The sequence below is a fragment of the Mobula hypostoma genome, chromosome 19 (assembly GCF_963921235.1).
Source record: "Mobula hypostoma chromosome 19, sMobHyp1.1, whole genome shotgun sequence".
Classification (NCBI taxonomy): Eukaryota; Metazoa; Chordata; class Chondrichthyes; order Myliobatiformes; family Myliobatidae; genus Mobula; species Mobula hypostoma.
Window position 1 is genome coordinate 10,480,246 of NC_086115.1, and position 19,075 is coordinate 10,499,320.

Here is a 19,075-nt window from a genome sequence, read left to right on the forward strand (position 1 = left end):
GATGTACCTTAGCCGGCCTGGTGAGGTCATTAAATTGGGTTGCACTCTGCCGGTGGGATTATAGAGTACTACCCTTTTCTGCGTGTAACAGTTTGTTAAAGTGTCTGTCTCTTTTCTTTGCTAGCACAATGTCGTAAACATGTTGATTTTTGCAGGGCTATTTCCCTTTTAATGTTTGAGTGCAGCTCCCTACCGGTATCTCCTTTTATTTATTTTTTCAATCACTCTCTCTCACTTTCCCTCCTTCTCTCCCTTCTTCCTCTCTTAAGTTACTTGCTTTACTTTCATTTACAACATCCCACAAGCCTCAGCCCAGTTCTCTCCTTTCCAGGAATGAGTTCCTTGAGTACAGAATTAGGATCTGTGAGGAACCTTGTTCAAATGCCAGGGAGAGTACTAGGTCACGCCAACAGCTCATTGTCCTTTCCTCTCTCAAAGCACCAGATCACAGCTCAGAGCTATAGTCCTCCCGTGTTGAGAAGGAAGTCAACAGAGTAGGATATTGGAGTGAGCACAGAGTCAACCTTGGCTCAGGATCACCATTCCAGGCTCAAACCCAAAGGCTGTAGGATTGAGTTCCATCCCAGGGTCAGAACTAACAGATATGAGGAGGAATTCCTTTAGCCAGAGGGTGTTGAATCTGTGGAATTTATTGTCACTGATGGCTGTAGGGGCCAAGTCATTGGGTATTTTTAAACTGGGGGTTGAGAGGCCAATCACAAACAAGAGAAGATCTGCAGATGCTGGATATCCAAAGGAACACACATAAAATGCTGGAGGAACTCAGCAGGCCAGGCAACATCTATGGCAAAGAGAACAGTCAATGTTTTGGGTCAAGACCCTTCAACAGGACTGGAGAAAAAAAGATGAGGAGTAGATTTAAAAGGTGGGGGGAGGGGAGGGAGAAACGCAAGGTGATAGGTGAAACCGGGAAGTGGGGGGGGGGAGGGTGTCACATTACCGGAAGTTCGAGAAATCGATGTTCATGCCATCAGGTTGGAGGCTACCCAGATGGAATATCAGGTGTTGTTCCTCCAACCTGATACACCTTATATTCTCACAAAATGCTGGAGGAACTCAGCAGGCCAGGAAGCATCTATGGTAAAAAGCGCAGTCGATGTTTCAGGTCCTGCTGAAGGGTTTCGGTCTGAAACATCCACTGTGCATTTCTCCACAGATGCTGCCTGGCCTGCTGTGTTCCTCCAGCATTTCGTGTGTGTTGCTCGGATTTCCAGCATCTGCAGATTTTCTCTTGTTTGTGACACCTTATATTCTGTCTGGGTAGCCTCCAAACTGATGGCATGAACATCAATTTCTCGAACTTCCAGTAATGCCCCCCTCTTCACCATTCCCCATCCCCCTTTCCCTCTCTCATCTTATCACCTCCCTCTGGTGCTCCTCTTCCCCCCTTTTTCTTTCTTCCATGGCCTTCTGTCCTCTCCTGTCAGATTCCCGCTTCCCCAGCCCTGCATCTCTTTCAACAATCAACTTCCCAGCTCCTTACTTCACCCTCCCCCCACCCCCACTCCTGGTTTCACCTATCACCTTCTCCAAGAGAGCTCCTCTGTGACGTTCACTCTCAAGAACATAAAGCTGGAGAGATTTTCCGCTCTTCACTCTTTGGAAGTAGTGGGATTTGTTCATGCCTTCTTGATATCCTGAAATCAATGATCATTTATTTGGTTCATTTTGATGTTGAATGAAAGGTTACGCGTATTGCACCATTCAGACAGTTTCTGCGCCTCCTTTCTGTACACTGTTCCATTGCTATTTGTAACAATCCAATCACTGTGGTGTTGTCTGTAAATTTGATGACAGAGGAATTAACTGCAGTGGTCTGTTGAGTAGTTCTCCTCAAATAGAATCACTAAGATTTCAATCATTTTGCACAATCTCCATTCTGTTTATAATAGTGCACAGCTTGATTTCCTGCATTGCACCCTTTGTAGAAAGGATGTGTTGGCATCGGAGAGGATCCAGAGAAATGATCCCGGGAATGAAAGAGTTAACATGTGCGGGCTGTTTGATGGCTCCAGATCTGTACTCACTGGAGTTTAGAAGAATGAAGTGTGTGTGGGGGTGGGTGGGGAATCTCTTTGAAATCTATCAAATATTGAAAGGCCTAGATAGAATGGATGCGGAGAGAACGTTCCCAATAGTGGGAGAGTCTAGAACTGGTGGCCACAGACTGTTCCCAGAATAGAAGGACATCACTTAAGAACAGAGACGAGGAGAAATTTCTTTAGCTAGAGGGTGATGAATATGTGGAATTCATTGCCAGAGATGGCTGTGGAGGCCAAGTCATTGGATATATTTAAATGGGAGGTTGATAGGTTCTTGATTAGAAAGGGTGTCAAAGGTTACAGGGAGAAGGCAGGACAATGGGGTTGAGAGGGATAATAAATCAGCAAGAATGGAATGGAGGAGGTGACTCGATAGGCTGAATGGCCAAATTCTGCTCCTATGTCTTATGGTTTATGGTCTTATAATCTTATAAAGGCAGCATTTTGGGATCAAATGTGCTATATAAACGTAGATCTTAAGGTATCAGATATCATGGTAAAGAGGTTATTAATGCCTGACCAATTTGTGTTCTAATTACATAGGGAGCCAAGATTTGCTTTCAGTGCTCGCTTTACCTACCTTCAGGATAGCAGCGTCAATATACTCGGGCAGCAGTGCTTTGTAAAGGCAATCGATAAGAAATTTTCACCACATCAAGTCCCGTTGCTTCCTGTGGGACAGTCATGATATTTGTTTCAAACCTCACCCAGAGGGAATATTTGTTTAAAGCTGTAAGGCATTGGGAAGGATACTGGCATAGGCTACTGATAGGACCATCAATCATACTTGTTTTCCTTTAATTTTAATGGGTTTCATTTATTAACGTGTAGTAAAATTTCTTATTGGGTTTCAATGGAATCTTATTTGCAATTTATTGCAAGACGACAAACTACTGCCAATGCAGTAATTATATGCAGTGGTACATTGCACGCACACAGATGTATGAGAAACAAATCAGTCTGGATCAGGAGAAGACTACATGGTCCCTTGAGCCTGCCTGTCTTTCAGTAATATTGTTACTGGTGTGATCTTGGCCTGCACAACCCTTTCTACTTGTTCCCCGTGACCTAACAGTGAAAGCAAACCCTTCTGGCTTGGAATTATTTGATGGTCTCCATAACTCTCTGCAGTAGAAAATTCCAAAGCTTTACAGTCTTCTGTGAGAAGAGAATCCCCACTGCCTCCATCGTGTCCCATAGTTATAGATTCCCCATGTGGGGAATCGTCCCTTCTGCATCCACACAGTACAAACCCCTTTGAGATCTTTTGAGTCACAGAAGCAAAATGGAAACAGGCTCTTCAACCCATTGTCCATGCCCAACAGGGGATGCATTTCCCCACCTTTACCCCATATTCCTCTGAACCTTTCCCATCCACATACATGTACAAGTGTTTTTCTAAATGACTCAACAATTTCCTCTGGCAGCTTGCTCCATATATGAAAGATTATCAGGGTAAAAAAAAGTTGTCCTCAGGTTCCTATTAAATCATTCCCCCACAACACTCACAACCCGGTGGAGGAACTCAGCAGGTCGGGCAGCATCCGTGGAAACGATCAGTCAACGTTACGGGCTGAACCCTTCGTCAGGACTGAAGAGGGAAGGGGCAGAGGCCCTATAAAGAAGGTGGGGGGAGGGTGGGAAGGAGAAGGCTGGTAGGTTCCAGGTGAAAATCCAGTAAGGGGAAAGATAAAGGGGTGGGGGAGGGGAAGCAGGGAGGTGATAGGCAGAAAAGGTGAAGAAGGAATAGGGGAAAGCACAATGGGTAGTAGAAGGAGGCGGAACCATGAGGGAGGTGATAGGCAGCTGGGGGAGGGGGCAAAGTGACATAGGGATAGGGGAAGGGAGGGGGAGGGAATTACCAGAAGTTGGAGAATTCTATGTTCATACCAAGGGGCTGGAGACTACCTAGATGGTATATGAGGTGTTGCTCCTCCAACCTGAGTTTAGCCTCATCATGGCAGTAGAGGAGGCCATGTATGGACATATCTGAATGGGAGTGGGAAGCAGAGTTGAAGTGGGTGGCAACCGGGAGATCCTGTCTGTTGTGGCATACGGAGTGGAGGTGCTCGACGAAGCGGTCCCCCAATCTGCATCGGGTTTCACCGATAAAGAGGAGGCCGCACTGGGAGCACCGGATGCAAAGGTGACCCCAACAGACTCACAAGTGAAGTGTTGCCTCACCTGGAAGGACTGTTTGGGGCCCTGACTGGTGGCAAGAGAGGAGGTGTAGGGACAGGTGTAGCACTTATGCTTACAGGGATAAGTGCCAGGTGGGAGATCCGTGGGGAGGGGCGTGTGGACCAGTGAGTCGTGGAGGGACCGCTCCCTGCAGAAAGCAGAGAGGGGTGAAGAGGGAAAGATGTGCTTAGTGGTGGGGTCCTGTTGAAGGTGGCAGAAGTTGCGGAGGATAATGTGCTGGATCCGGAGGCTGGTGGGGTGGTAGGTGAGGACAAGGGGAACTCTGTCCCTGTTGTGGTGGCGGGAGGATGGGGTGAGGGCTGAAGTGTGGGAAATAGAGGAGATGCGGGTGAGGGCATCATTGATGACGGTAGAAGGGAAAGAAAGAGGACATTTGAGATCTCCTGGAATGGAAAGCCTCATCCTGGGAGCAGATGCGGTGGAGACGGAGGAACTGGGAATAGGGAATGGCATTTTTGCATGTGGCAGGGTGGGAAGAGGTGTAGTCGAGGTAGTTATGAGAGTCAATGGGCTTGTAGAAGATGTCAGTGGACAGTCTGTCTCCAGAGCTGGAGACCGAGAGATCGAGAAAGGGGAGAGAAGTGTCCGAGACAGACCAAGTGAACTTGAGGGCTGGGTGGAAGTTTGAAGTAAAGTCGATGAAATTGACGAGCTCAGCATGGGTGCAGGGAGCAGCACCAATGTAGTCGTCAATGTACCGAAGGAAAAGTTGGGGAGCAGTACCAGAATAGGTTTGGAGCAAATCATTCCCACCCCCCCCCCCCCCGCACCTTAAAGCTATGCTCTCTAGTTCTTGATTACTCAGTCCTGGGAAAAAGACTGCCCATTCACCCCTATTTATGCTCCTCATCTTATACCCCTCTAGAAGATCACCCCTCATTTTCCCACGCTCCAGTGAACAAAGTCCCAACCAGCTCAGCTTCTCCCCACAATGCAATCCCTTGAGTCCCAGCACCAACTTCATAGATTTCCTCTATACATTTCCATCTTAATAGCATCTTTCCTACAGCAGGGAGGCCAAAACTGAACACAATATCCAACGTAACGTCCAAGCTTCTATAATGAACTTCTTGATTGATGAAGCCCAGCATGCCAAAAGCCTTCTTCACCACCCTGTCTACTGTGACACAGCTTTCATTGTACCTGTACTCCGAGGTCCCTCTGTTTAAGATGTTCCAAGACGATCACCTGTCATTCTTCAAAGCTTTAATGAACGTTGTCCCACATCATGAGGCCTTCTTAGGTTGCAATCGCACATTGATAGGATGCAGAGCTGGGCTGAGAAGTGGGAGGTGGATTTCAATCCACTTTCAAATTTCTGACGGCTGGAGACATGTAAAAAGTATTCAAAACAGATTTACTGTAAACAAATATAAAGTAAAATAATTAACAAAGAATTCCCAAAGTATGTCAGTGATAGTTAAGAGAGGGATTAGAGATCAGCTTTATTCGTAGCATGTCCATCGAAACATACAGTGGAACGTGTCTTTTGCGTCTAATCAAATCCATGTGGATTGAGCTGGGCAGCCTGTGAGTGTCGTCACACTTCTGTCACCAACATAGAATGCCTACAACTTGCCAACCCAAATCCACACCCCTCTAGGAGGAAACCAGATCATCTGGAGGAAAGCTGCACAGGGAGAACGTGCCAACTCCCTACAGACAACAGTGGGAATCGAACCCCAATCTCACAGCCGGCGCTGTAACATGTTGTGCTAACTGTTATGTCAGCATGCCATCCCCAATAAACTTTTCAATGGTTTTAAGTTCCCTGGCCCCCACTGCTTTATTTTCACCATGGATGTCCAGTCCTTATATACCTCCATCCCCCACCAGGAAGGTCTCAAAGCTTTCCGCTTCTTTTTGGATTCCAGACCTAAACAGTTCCCCTCTACCATCACTCTGCTCCGTCTAGCTGAATTAGTCCTTACTCTTAATAATTTCTCCTTTGGCTCCTCCCACTTCCTCCAAACTAAAGGTGTAGCCATGGGCACCCGTATGGGTCCCAGCTATGCCTGCCTCTTTGTTGTTTTTGTGGAACAATCTATGTTCCAAACCTATTCTGGTATCTGTCCCCCACTTTTCCTTCACTACATCGACGACCGCATTGGCACTGCTTCCTGCACGCATGCTGAGCTCGTTGACTTCATTAACTTTGCCTCCAACTTTCACCCTGCCCTCAAGTTTACCTGGTCCATTTCCGACACTTCCCTTCCCTTTCTAAATCTTTCTGTCTCTATCTCTGGAGACAGCTTATCTACTGATGTCTACTATAAGCCTACTGACTCTCACAGCTATCTGGACTATTCCTCTTCTCACCCTGTCTATTGAAAAAATGCCAACCCCTTCTCGCAATTCCTCCGTCTCCGCTGCATCTGCTCTCAGGATGAGGCTTTTCATTCCAGGACGAAGGAGATGTCCTTTTTTAAAGAAAAGGGCTTCCCTTCCTCCACCATCAACTCTGCTCTCAAATGCATCTCCCCCATTTCACGCACATCTGCTCTCACTCCATCCTCCCGCCACCCCACTAGGAATAGGGTTCCCCTTGTCTTCACCTACCACCCCACCAGCCTTCGGGTCCAACATATAATTCTTTGTAACTCCCGCCACCTCCAACGGGATCCCACCACTAAGCACATCTTTCCCTCCCCACCCCTGCTTTCCACAGGGATCGCTCCCTACGCGACTCCCTTGTCCATTCGTCCCCCCCATCTCTCCCCACCGATCTCCCTCCTGGCACTTATCCTTGTAAGCAGAACAAGTGCTACACATGCCCTTACACTTCCTCCCTCACCACCATTCAGGGTCCCAGACAGTCCTTCCAGGTGAGGCGACACTTCACCTGTGAGTCGGCTGGGGTGATATACTGCGTCCGGTGCTCCCAATGTGGCCTTCTATATATTGGCGAGACCTGATGCAGACTGGGAGATCGTTTCGCTGAACACCTACGCTCTGTCCGCCAGAGAAAGCAGGATCTCCCAGTAGCCACACATTTTAATTCCATGTCCTATTCCCATTCTGATATGTCTATCCACGGCCTCCTCTACTGTAATGATGAAGCCACACTCAGGTTGGAGGAACAACACCTTATATTCCGTCTGGGTAGCCTCCAACCTGATGGCATGAACATTGACTTCTCTAACTTCCGCTAATGCCCACCCCCCCCCGTACCCCATCTGTGATTTATTTATTTATATACACACATTCTTTCTCTCTCTCTCCTTTTTCTCCCTCTGTCCCTCTCACTATATCCCTTGCCCATCCTCTGGGCTTCCCCCCTCCCCCTTTTCCTTCTCCCTGGGCCTCCTGTCCCATGATCCTCTCATATCCCTTTTGTCAATCACCTGTCCAGCTCTTGGCTCCATCCCTCCCCCTCCTGTCTTCTCCTATCATTTCAGATCTCCCCCTCCCCCTCCCACTTTCAAATCTCTTACTAGCTCTTCTTTCAGTTAGTCCTGATGAAGGGTCTCAGCCCAAAACGTTGACTGTACCTCTTCCTATAGATGCTGCCTGGCCTGCTGTGTTCACCAGCAACTTTTATGTGTGTTGCTTGAAATTCCAGCATCTGCAGATTTCCTCATGTTTGCCCAATAAACCTGATTCTGTTTCGGATCACCCGTGGTTTGTTTTACCAGGATGGTGACGAAGGTAAAGAGTTTCCATCCATGTATCAGCTGGGGACCAGTTACATCCAAGTGCTCTTCCTGTGCAACCTTCCTCTGTCACAGGATTCCCTCATGAAGACAGTAGTAGAGCAGAGGATTGGGGTCATCCTGTCCAACCACTGGTCCGCCCCGGACTTTCACAGCTGCCATGTGCAAGTGTGAAAGCAACTGTCATGCAGAGTTGCTGGGTGGTCCCTCAACTCAACTCGGCACTCTGAGAGGTTGAAGGAGGTGCAGGAAAGGTTTACTAGGAACCAGGAAACACTAAACAGTTTGGGGCTTTCCTCAAAGAGAAGGAGAAGTCTTGAGGGTTGTCCTGAGGACAGAGAAAGTGTGGGATAGGGAAAAGGGGAAGAGGATGTGTCATAAAATAATAAATCCAGCAGGAATTTGGGTCCTGTCATCGGATTGAGTGGAGTTTGATGCCTAGTACTCAGTGATGGACAGGTCAAGGGGTTGATACTGACGATCAAAGATAGAGTCAGTGGGTCATGGGAGTGTGCGATGAGATGCCAGCAATGGTGCTGCATGCAAATTCGATCTCTGTACTTAAGCAAAGTTTGGATAGATACATGGATGGGAAGGGTATGGAGGGCCATGGTCCTGGTGCAGGCTGATAGGAGTAGGCAGCTTAAGTGGTTCAGCATGGACTAGATGGGCTGAAGGTCTTGTTTCTGTGTTGTACTTTTCTCTTGAGGGAAATAGACAGTCGATGTTTCAGGTCAAGACCCTTCATCTGGCTTACAGATCCTCAATAAGATTAATCTGCTCAACAGCAGAGGTAAATAATAGTCTAGGTGTCTTTCAAACTCTACACAGAAAACAATCCATACCCTAAGGGACAGTCCTGATGAATGGTCTTGGCTCGAAACCATGACTATTTATTCCCCTCTGTAGATGCTGCCTGACTTGCTGAGTTCCTCCAGCAGTTTGTGTGTGTTCCTTGCCCTGAGGGATTTTTTAATTTCTTGCAGACCTTTGTTAAATTCAAACTGTGAATGTTTACTTTTCTCCCCAGTCTATTTGCTATAAGCCTTTGGAAAATTTAGAAAAATTCTTGGAAGTCAAAATCTGGCACATGAAACACGGGAAGCTTCCAAGAGTGTCCCTGGATGATTTGAGTATATCAGATTTGCCAAGCCAACAATTTCCTACAGTAATGACCTTGCTACTAGGTGTCTTGAATGTGCCCTGAAGTTCAAAGTAAATTTATAGTCAAAGTACATATATGTCACCCTATACTACCCTGAGATTCATTTTCTTGCAGGCATTCACAGCAGAACAAAGAAATACGATAGAATCAATAAAAAACCAAAGACAAGCAACCAATGTGAAAAAGCAGACAAACTGCAAATACAAAAATGTAATAGTACATAATTAAACGAATAATACTGAGAACATAAGTTGTAGAGTCCTTGAAAGTGAATCCATAGGTTGTGGAATCAGTTCGGTGTTGAACTGAGTGAAGAGAGTGAACTGAAACAAGGGAAAGTCAGGGTTCACCTGCTTAGAGCTGGGAAGCCACCTTGGGAAAGAGAGTGAGTTGGAAAAGCAGTTCTAACATTGGACCAAGTTCCCTCTTCCAGTGTTTGTTTTGAATGGAAAGGGTGAACATACATTGTATGGTATCTCCTGTATCTAATAAAGTGGATACATGCGCGTATGTTCATTGCCTTCTGCTGCTGTAGCCCATCCACTTCAAGGTTCGATGTGCTGTGCGTTCAGAGATGCACTCCTGCACACCAGTGTTGTAACACGTTATTTGAGTTACTACCACCTTCCTGTCAGCTTGAACCGGTCTGGCCGTTCTCCTCTGACCTCTCTCACTGACAAAGCGTCTTCACCCACTGCACTGCAGCTCTCTGGATGGTTTTCTATTTTTGCCACCATTATCTGTAAACTCTAGAGGCTGCGATGTGTGAAAATCCTTTGGAGATCAGCAGTTCCTGGGGAGCTCAGACCAACTGTCTGGCACCGACAATCATTCCACGGTCAAAGTCAGTTAGATCACATTCCTTTCCCATTCCGATGTTTGGTTTGAACAAGGGGTACCATGGTACCTCAACATTTTACAGTACAGGCGACCCAAGTTCTATTCCCACTGCTCCCCATAAGGAGTTTGTACATTCTCCCCGTGACTGTGTGGGTTTCCTTCCGGTGCTCTGGTTGGTAGGTTAGATTAAATTAGATTAGATTATGATGACACGCAGTCCTCTTTTATTGTCATTTAGTAATGCATGCATTAAGAAATGATACAATATTCCTTCAGTGTGATATCACAGAAACACAGGACAGACCAAGACTGAAAAACTGACAAAAACCACATAATTATAACATATACAAACGTGTAGTTACAACAGTGCAACAATACCATAACTTGATGAAGAACAGGCCATGGGCACGGTAAAAAAAGTTCAAAGTCTCTCGAAAGTCCCACATCTTATTTGATCATTGTAAACTGTCCCATGATTAGGCTAGTGTTAAACCAGGGGTGATTGCTGGAATGCGTGGCCCAGAATAAACAAACAAATAAATAAATAACAACTGAACCTCTTGACCATGTCTGCATGCTTTTACACATTGAGTTGCTGCCACATGATTGGCTGATTTGGTATTTGCATTAACAAGCCGGTGTACCTAATAAAATGGCCGCTGAGTTACACTGACATGCTCAGCCAGGGCAAATATTTCCCAGGGTGGCAACATCCTCCTCGCTGTATTGACACCTCTGATGCGTGGGCAGACAGAGCAATCGCTTTGAACTTACATTGGCTTCTCAGATAAGTTGGATAAGTGACCGGGTTATTCTGTTTCGAGGTGTCGGTTGAGAAGTGACGGCTGTGCAGGGCAATAACACAACGAATGCCACGAGCTCTTATTTTTCCAACTGATTGTGTGACTAAGTTAACTTTGCAGCTCATTAATAACACATCAAATATTCTAACAACATTCCCAGAGAACAGCAGATGACTTGTCACAGATCTATTGCATATTTTTGGCCAAAAATATACCTTATTTAAAATATTTGTAATGATATAATAGAAGGCTTTCACCATAGCAACCATATCATTACGTCTCCTTATCATATTGGCTGACTATTTTAATGCCACTTTCCATTCTCATTCTGAGGTGTCAGTCCATGGACTCCTCTCCTGCTGTGCTTAGACCAAAGTCAGGTTAGAGGAGCAACAGCCTATCCACACGCTCACTTACCTTGCCCCTCACCTGGCCTTACATATCACCTGCCAGCCTGTACTCCTTCCTCTCCCCCCACCTTCTTTCTCTGGCTCCCCCCCCCCCATCATTTCCAGTCCTGTTGAATGGCTTCAGCTCAAAAAGCTGTCTGTTTTTTCCCCTCTATAGATGCTGCCTGACCTGCTGAGTTCCTCAGGCATTTTGTGTGTGTTGCTCTGGATTTCCAGCATCTAGAAATGTAGAAACAGAAAACCTACAGCACAATACAGGCCCTTCGGCCCACGATGCTATGCCAAACATGTACTTACTTTAGAAATTACCTAGGGTTACCCATTTTAGAGTTTTTTAAAGATTAAAGTCTGTCATGAGCCTTGTGGCCCATCAGGACGGTACTTATGCCGGTTTCCGTGGCGTGAAGCAACTGAGAGTACGAGACTCCCCCCTGGATAGGACGCCAGTCTATCGTGAGGTTAACCCTCAGTACTTTTGCCGGTACCCATTCTCAGCTGGGTAGACTGGAGCATTGTGTGGTTAAGCACCTTGCTCAAGGACACACACGCTGCCTCGGCTGAGGTTCGAACCCACAACCTTCAGATCAGCAGTCCAACACCCCAACCACTTGGCCACGTACCACACAGGGTTACCCATAGCCCTCTATTTTTCTGAGCTCCATGTACCTATCCAGGAGTCTCTTAAAAGACCCTATTGTATCCACCTCCACCACTGGCAGCCCATTCCACACACTCACCACCCTCTGTGTTAAAAACTTATCCCTGACATCTCCTCTGTACCTACTTCCAAGCACCTTAAAACTGTGTCCCTGGGAAAAAGCCTCTGACTATCCACACGATCACCTGCGGAATCTCTTGTGTTTATGATTTTTTTCTTGTCATATTTACGCTTTGTCAATACGGCCAACAGATTCTTTAAGACAGACACTTAACTAAGCAATGCATAAATGCACAGACTGATGCAGTCTTAATTTGTACAAATGGGATTCATGTGGATTGGCAGAAGGGCCAGTATTTGCATCGTGGACTGACGAGCCTGTTTGTGTGCTGTACAGCTCTGTGACTCTATGATGGAGCAGATGTGAAGAGTTAAGGAGCTTACTCCTGACCTGACTTCTTAAGAGCTACTTAACTTCAGAGTGTTTTCGAGCCCCACCACCATATTTCTGGTTTACAACATTAAGGTTCTGAAGAAGGGACGACACTCTGGGATGTTAACTCTTCTTCTTTCTCCATAGGTGTCAGCTGATCTCCCAAGCATCTGTATCACCAGCCATTTCTACTTTTGACTCTGGAGAGTCTACAATTTTATGAGCCGAACTGATCAACCATTCTAGTTCACTCCCCTGCCCCCTCTAACTACTAACCCTGTCACTGCACTGTAAACACTTTAAACCACTTTTTATAATGTTGTTTACACTGTAAACACATGCTGGTATTTATCTATTTATGCACATTTTACTCCATATCCATACTTACAACTTTATTTTATGTAATTTTTATTCTTTGTAATTTTTAAATATTGTTGTTTTCTGTTGCATGCTGTGCCATGACCAACGCACCACAGAACACTCCTGTTATATCTGTGGTGAATAAAGCTGATAGTTGGACAAAGGTCTGACATGTTTTACTGTCTGCCTGTTACAGTTATTATATCGATGACCAAATGGTAAAGGTGACTGACTTTATGAAGACCCGCCTCCTAGACACTCTCTCAGATCAGATCGCCAAGGTACAGAGGGTGAGTTCTCTGGTCTTACTGGGTCACTGTAAACGTGGAACAGCAGTGCAAAGGGCGGTAACTCCAAGTGGCAGAGGGAAGCCTCCTCCGGACTGGGGATCCATGTGTGAACGGTGGGAGGTGGTGCAAATGGAAGGTGGTTTTATGGGAAAGCTCTGGCTGAAGCATGAAACCTCTATTATCAAAGATCCCAACCATCCAGCCATGCCAGCTACCATCGGCCAAGACTTACAGAAGCCCCAGGTCCCACACTACTAGATTCAGGAACAGCTACTTCCTTCCTTCCATTCACCTCCTCAAAGTAACCCTAACAAACACCTCAATCTGTCAATACTATGACTACTTTGCACTCCAGTGGGTTTTGCTTTCTTTGTTCCAATTGTATTATTCCATGTAAAAAATGTGTATAATTTGTTTATTTTTTCCTGTGAACGCAGCTTATTGGATGTTATGTGATGCTGCTGCAAGTAAGCTTTACACTGCGGCATGTGCACACGGCAGTGAACTCGACCTTGACCTTGATTTTGACTTTGATGAGGAGAGATTGCCTGGGCAGGGCTTATGCCCATCAAGTTAGAAGGGTTAGAAACATATAAGATCTTGAGAGGTGCAGACAGGATGGATGTTGTACGGTTCTTTGTGGGAATAGGACCCGCTCTCGGGGTTTCACAACTGGCCTAAGAGTTCGGCTCGCCTTTGGAGGCCTAGGATCTCAGGGCTCTGGAGACGGGCAGATCGAAGGTGGGTGTCCTGGACTGGTGTGTCGTGGGAGCTGGAACATCTTTGGCTATGTACCCAGAGACTTGAGATCTTAGGGCACAGAGCTTGAAAAAAGCGATGCAACGGACTTTTAACATCATAAACCAGCAATGTTATGTCTCCTCGCTGTGAAATGGAGATATCGCTTTCTTCCTTATTAGGAACAGAGAGAGCCTGTGGGTATGCCGAATACTGGGTGAACAAGTAGTCTTTGAGGTAACTGCAAGTCCGTGTCTTTGCTGTTGCTTTGCTCGTGCTTGAGTGCTCCGTGGTGGGTGCCAATGCTGCTTTTTGCCGGTCGGAGGAGGGGGGATTGTTGCTTTGCTGCTGCTTACGTGTGGGAGGGGGGAACTGGGGGGGTACTTTGGGGTTCTAATATTTAACTGTCGTTCATTCTTTAGGGCACTCCTCTGTTTTTGTGGATGGCTGTGAAGAAAAAGCATTTCAGGATGTATATTGTATACATTAAATGTACCTTTGAAACCTTTGAAACGTTCCTCTTGTTTGAGAGCCCAGAACAGGGGAAAAGCGATTGGGGTCAGTGTGTAAAACTAAGGGGCCACCTGTTTAAGGGAAGATAAGGCTACATTTTTTTTCTCTCTCAGAGGCTTGTCAGTGAACTCGCTTTCCAAAGGGCAATAGAAGCAAGATTTTTGAATCCTTTTTAAGCAGAGGAAGATTGAAGATTCAAATTTATTTATGATGTGTACCTTGAAACAGTGAAACGTTTCGTTTGCGGTACCAACCTATATACCCGAGGGTGTGCTGGGGGCAGCCCACAAGTGTTGCCACACATTCTGATGCCAACAGAAAATTGTAAAATCTCCATCTCGGGTACTAGCCTCCATTATATCCGAGACATCTTCAGGGAGCAGTATCTCAGAAAAGCAGCATCCATCATTAAGGACCCCAACCTCCCAGGAAATGCCCTCTTCTCGTTGCTACCATAAGGAAGGAGGCACGGAAGCCTAAAGGCACACACTCAACGATTCAGGAACAGTTTCTTCCCCTCTGACGTCCGATTCCTAAGTGGACATTGAACCCAAGAACACTACCTCACTTATATTATTTCTGTTTTTGCACTATTTTTAATTTAACTATTTAATATACATATATAGACTTGCTGTAATTGATTTACTTTTTTTTCTATATTACCATGTATTACATTGTACTGCTGCTGCTAAGTAAATAAATTTCACGACATATGCCAGTGAGATTAAACCTGATTCTCATTCTGATTTTGAGTCAACATTGCATAGCCACAATGCTTTGCAGAACAACACAGAACACAACAAGCAACAAACAACAACAGCAGAGCAAGCCCTATTCCTCCCTCCCACACACACATAGGTAGTCCCCTAACCCCAGGACAGACCTCCAGCCTCCAGTGGATTAGGAACTTCAGAGAGTGGGCTTCGACCTCATCAGTGGACTCACAGAAATTCACAGACTTGGCTCTAGCCAACAGGCTTTGACTTCTGGATTTCTGATTCGACCCTTGGGCCTTGATCCTCGGCATCGATCCCAGGGCGCGCCAATCACTGAACACCAGGGCTTGAACTCTAGACTCGCAGATGGATGACAAGACCCTGAGCACTAGACCTCGAACTCTGGTCCTGCTGATCTGCAAACCCAGGGAGTCATCAGAACTCATTCCTCTTACTCGCATGCAATTCTGGCTCCAGAACACAGTGATAACTTGCTGACCTAGGGTGGTCCTTGTCCACTTTCTGCTGACCCAACATCCAACCAAGTTTCTTGATAAGCAAACAGGGTGAAAGCTTGTTGAGTGCGGGTTGGAATGCTATGATCTTATTGAGGCACACAGAATGACGGATGAACTCAGCAGACCAGGGCTGTGATACTCAGGATGAAAAATGCCTGCAATTTGGATTGCACGCAACAGCAAGCCACATCTGGGATCTGTGAATCAGCCAGTAAGTGAAGAGGAGATTATTGTTAAAGTCCGGTGAGGTACAGGTCCAGTTAAAAACTTGCTTGCACCAGCATCACAGGCATAGATAATGTGAGTATTCATTTTACAAAAAGTATGCATGATGGAGAAGAGTGAGAAAACCAGCTGTTGAGAAACAAGTTCTTAGAGCAAAGACAAAAGACCATGGCAGTGCAAGAGATGGTCGTTGGTATTCCATTGCTGAGGTAGGGTTCTGGTTGTGCAGGTCGTTTCAAGAACCTGATGGTTGTATGAAAAGAGCTGTTTGGTGGTTTGGGACTTCAGGCTTCCGTACCTACAAAAAGTTGGAGGAACTCAGTAGGTCAGGCAGCATCTATGGAGAGGAATATACAGTCAACATTTTGGACTGAGTGAACTGATGAAGGGTCTCAGCCCAAAATATCGACTGTTTATTCCTCTCCGTAGATGCTGTCTGACCTGCTGAGATCTTCCAGCATTTTGTGTGTGTGTTGCTCTAGATTTCCAGCATCTGCAAGAATCTCTTGTGTTTAGGCTTCTGCTGTACTTCCTTACAAACGGGAGCAGTGAGAAGAGCGTGTGACCTGGATAGGGAGTGTGCTTGATGATAAGTATCACCAAGTAGAGCAGTGGGCTAAGCACACACCCCTGAGGAGCACCCATGTTGATCGTCAGTGAGAAGGAGATGTTATCACCAATCCATACAGATTGTGGTCTTCTGGTTAGGAAGTCGAGGATCCAATTGCAGAGGGAGGTACAGACACCCAGGTTCTGTAACTTCTCAATCAGGATTGTGGGGATGATGGTATTAAATGCTGAGCTATAGTCGATGAACAGCATCCTGACATAGGTGTTTGTGTGGTCTGGGTGGTCTAAAGCTGTGTGAAAAGCCATTGAGATTGTGTCTGCTGTTGAGCTATTGTGGCGATAGACAAATTGCAAAAGGTCCAGGTCCTTGCTGGGGTAGGAGATCAGTCTAGTCATGACCAACCTCTCAAAGGATTTCATCACTGTAGATGTGAGTGCTACCAGGCGATAGTCATTAAGGTAGCTCACATTATTCTTCTTAGGCACTGGTATAATTGTTACCTATTTAAAGCAAGTGGGAACTTTCAGTAATGCATTCGCAGAAGTTAGAGTATTTGATGGCATGCCAAATCTCCTCAAGCTTATAAGAAACTAGAGGATGCTGCCTTATGTGATGGTGCCCATGTACAGGGCCAGGACAGGCCGGCTGAGATATTAGCAACCAGGAACCTGCTTGTCCCCTCCACCTCTGACCCAGCAATGAGAACTGGACTGGAATGCCTCACCGTGCATGTGAGTCAGTCCCGGACTTTAGCCTGTACAGTTTGATACTGGCGACTTGGTGTGAAAGTGCTGGCCGCCACCAGTGAGACATGACAGCCGGCAACACCTGGCAGCAGCTGGCTGTCTGGGCTCCGTATTGCGGCGGCTGGAACTGTGGAGGCAGTGACTGCAGCACCCTCTAACTGGTAAATCCTCCACCTTTCCTCTCGGGAAGTTGCTTCAGTTGACATCTGACTCTAACAGCAAGATTTGGAACCATTTTAAAACAACTGATAAATAACTGCCAAAATTTGCTGTTTGTTTTAGATCAGTTTTGTTCAATGCAACCAAATTAAGTGGATTTCATGCTCCACCATCCTCTCCTATCTGATTTCACCATCTGCAGCCCCTTATACAACAGAGGTATACAAAATTGCACAGGGAGAATATACAGACAGCGGCAGAATTGCATTTAGGTTGCTGGCGCTGTAGAAGTGTTATGCTGAATGACGACACCACCATGCTGCCCTGAAATCTGAAATTAAAACAGGAAATGTTGGAAGCATTTAGTAGGTCAGGAGAGAGTAACCGAACAGAGGTTCAGTTTGAGGATCCTTTGTGTCACAGTGTGCACTGGCAATGTTGGAACACAGGTACAGAGAAGGACAGACTCCAATGTAGAAACCAAAGTTTGTTCAGAAGAATTCTAACAGGACGCCAGCAGCTCTGCCGAGTAACACCATGAGATGTAACATTCTCAAAACTAAGACCCTGCAATTAATGCCAATCGGATGTCCACTTAAACAGTGCAAGTACCACAGAACCCTGAGCCATTCAAAATAAACTTAACAAGTTTAAACAGAAAGACCAGGAGACCTCATTACAAAGAGCGAGTCACTTCAGAAAAACAGAAGGAACTCTGAACGATTGTGTGAATGAGACGTGAGAGGATAGGACCAATCAAGTGTGACAGTGGAAAAGTGAGTATGGAACCGGAGGAAATAGCGGATGTACTTAATGAATACTTTGCTTCAGTATATTCACTACGGAAAAGGATCCTGGCAATTGTAGGGATGACTTGCAGTGGACTGAAAAGCATGAGCATGTAGATATTAAGGAAGAGGATGTGCTAGAGATTTTGGAATGCATTAAGCTGGATAATATCCTCTTAATGTCTTGTATACCTGGAGACATGATAAGAGGTATACAAGATATTAAGAGGAATAGATAAAGTGGACAGCCAGTGCCTCTTCCCCAGGGCACCACTTCTCAGTACAAGAGGACATGGCTTTAAGGTAAGGGGTGGGAAGTTCAAGGGGGATATTAGAGGAAGGTTTTTTACTCAGAGAGTGGTTGGTGCGTGGAATGCACTGCCTGAGTCAGTGGTGGAGGCAGATACACTAGTGAAGTTTAAGAGACTACTAGACAGGTATATGGAGGAACTTAAGGTGGGGCTTATATGGGAGGCAGGGTTTGAGGGTCGGCACAACATTGTGGGCCGAAGGGCCTGTACTGTGCTGTACTATTCTCTGTTCTATGTTCTATAAGTCATCGGGACTGGATGGGATGTACTCCAGGCTACTGTGGGAAGTGAGGGAGGAGATTGCTGAGCCTCTGGCAATGATCTTTGCATCATCATTGAGGACGGGAGAGGTTCCGGAGGATTGGAGGGTTGAGGATGTTGTTCCATGATTCAAGAAAGGGAGTAGGGATAGCCCAGGAAATTATAGGCTAGTGAGTCTTACTTCAGTGGTTGGTAAGCTGATGGAGAAGATCCTGAGATGCAGGACTTATGAACATTTGAAGAGGCATAATATGATTAGGAGTAGTCAGCATGGCTTTGTCAAAGGCAGGTCGTGCCTTACAAGTCTGACTGAATTTTTTGAGGTTGTGACTAAACACATTCATGAAGGAAGAGCAGTAGATATAGTGTATATGGATTTTAGCAAGGCATTTGATAAGGTACCGCGTGCAAGGCTTATTGAGAAAGCAAGGAGGCATGAGATCCAAGGGGACATTGCTTTATTGATCCAGAATTGGCTTGTTCACAGAAGGCAAAAGGTGGTTGTAGACGGGTCATATTCTGCATGGAGGTCAGTGACCAGTGGTGTGCCTCAGGGATCTGTTCTGGGACCCCTACTCTTTGTGATTTTTATAAATGACCTGAATGAGGAAGTGGAGGGATAGATTCGTAAATTTGCTGATGACACAGAGGT

General features: G+C 45.9%; 1 protein-coding gene across 1 annotated transcript in view; it reads left to right on the forward strand.

The window, feature by feature from the left end:
* Positions 1-19,075, forward strand: part of hpse2 (heparanase 2) — a 480,230-nt gene that overhangs the window by 260,773 nt on the left and 200,382 nt on the right. Inside the window, exon 7 of the mRNA XM_063072085.1 lies at positions 12,784-12,877. Within this exon, the coding sequence (XP_062928155.1) occupies positions 12,784-12,877 (94 nt within the window). The remainder of the gene's footprint in view (positions 1-12,783; positions 12,878-19,075) is intronic.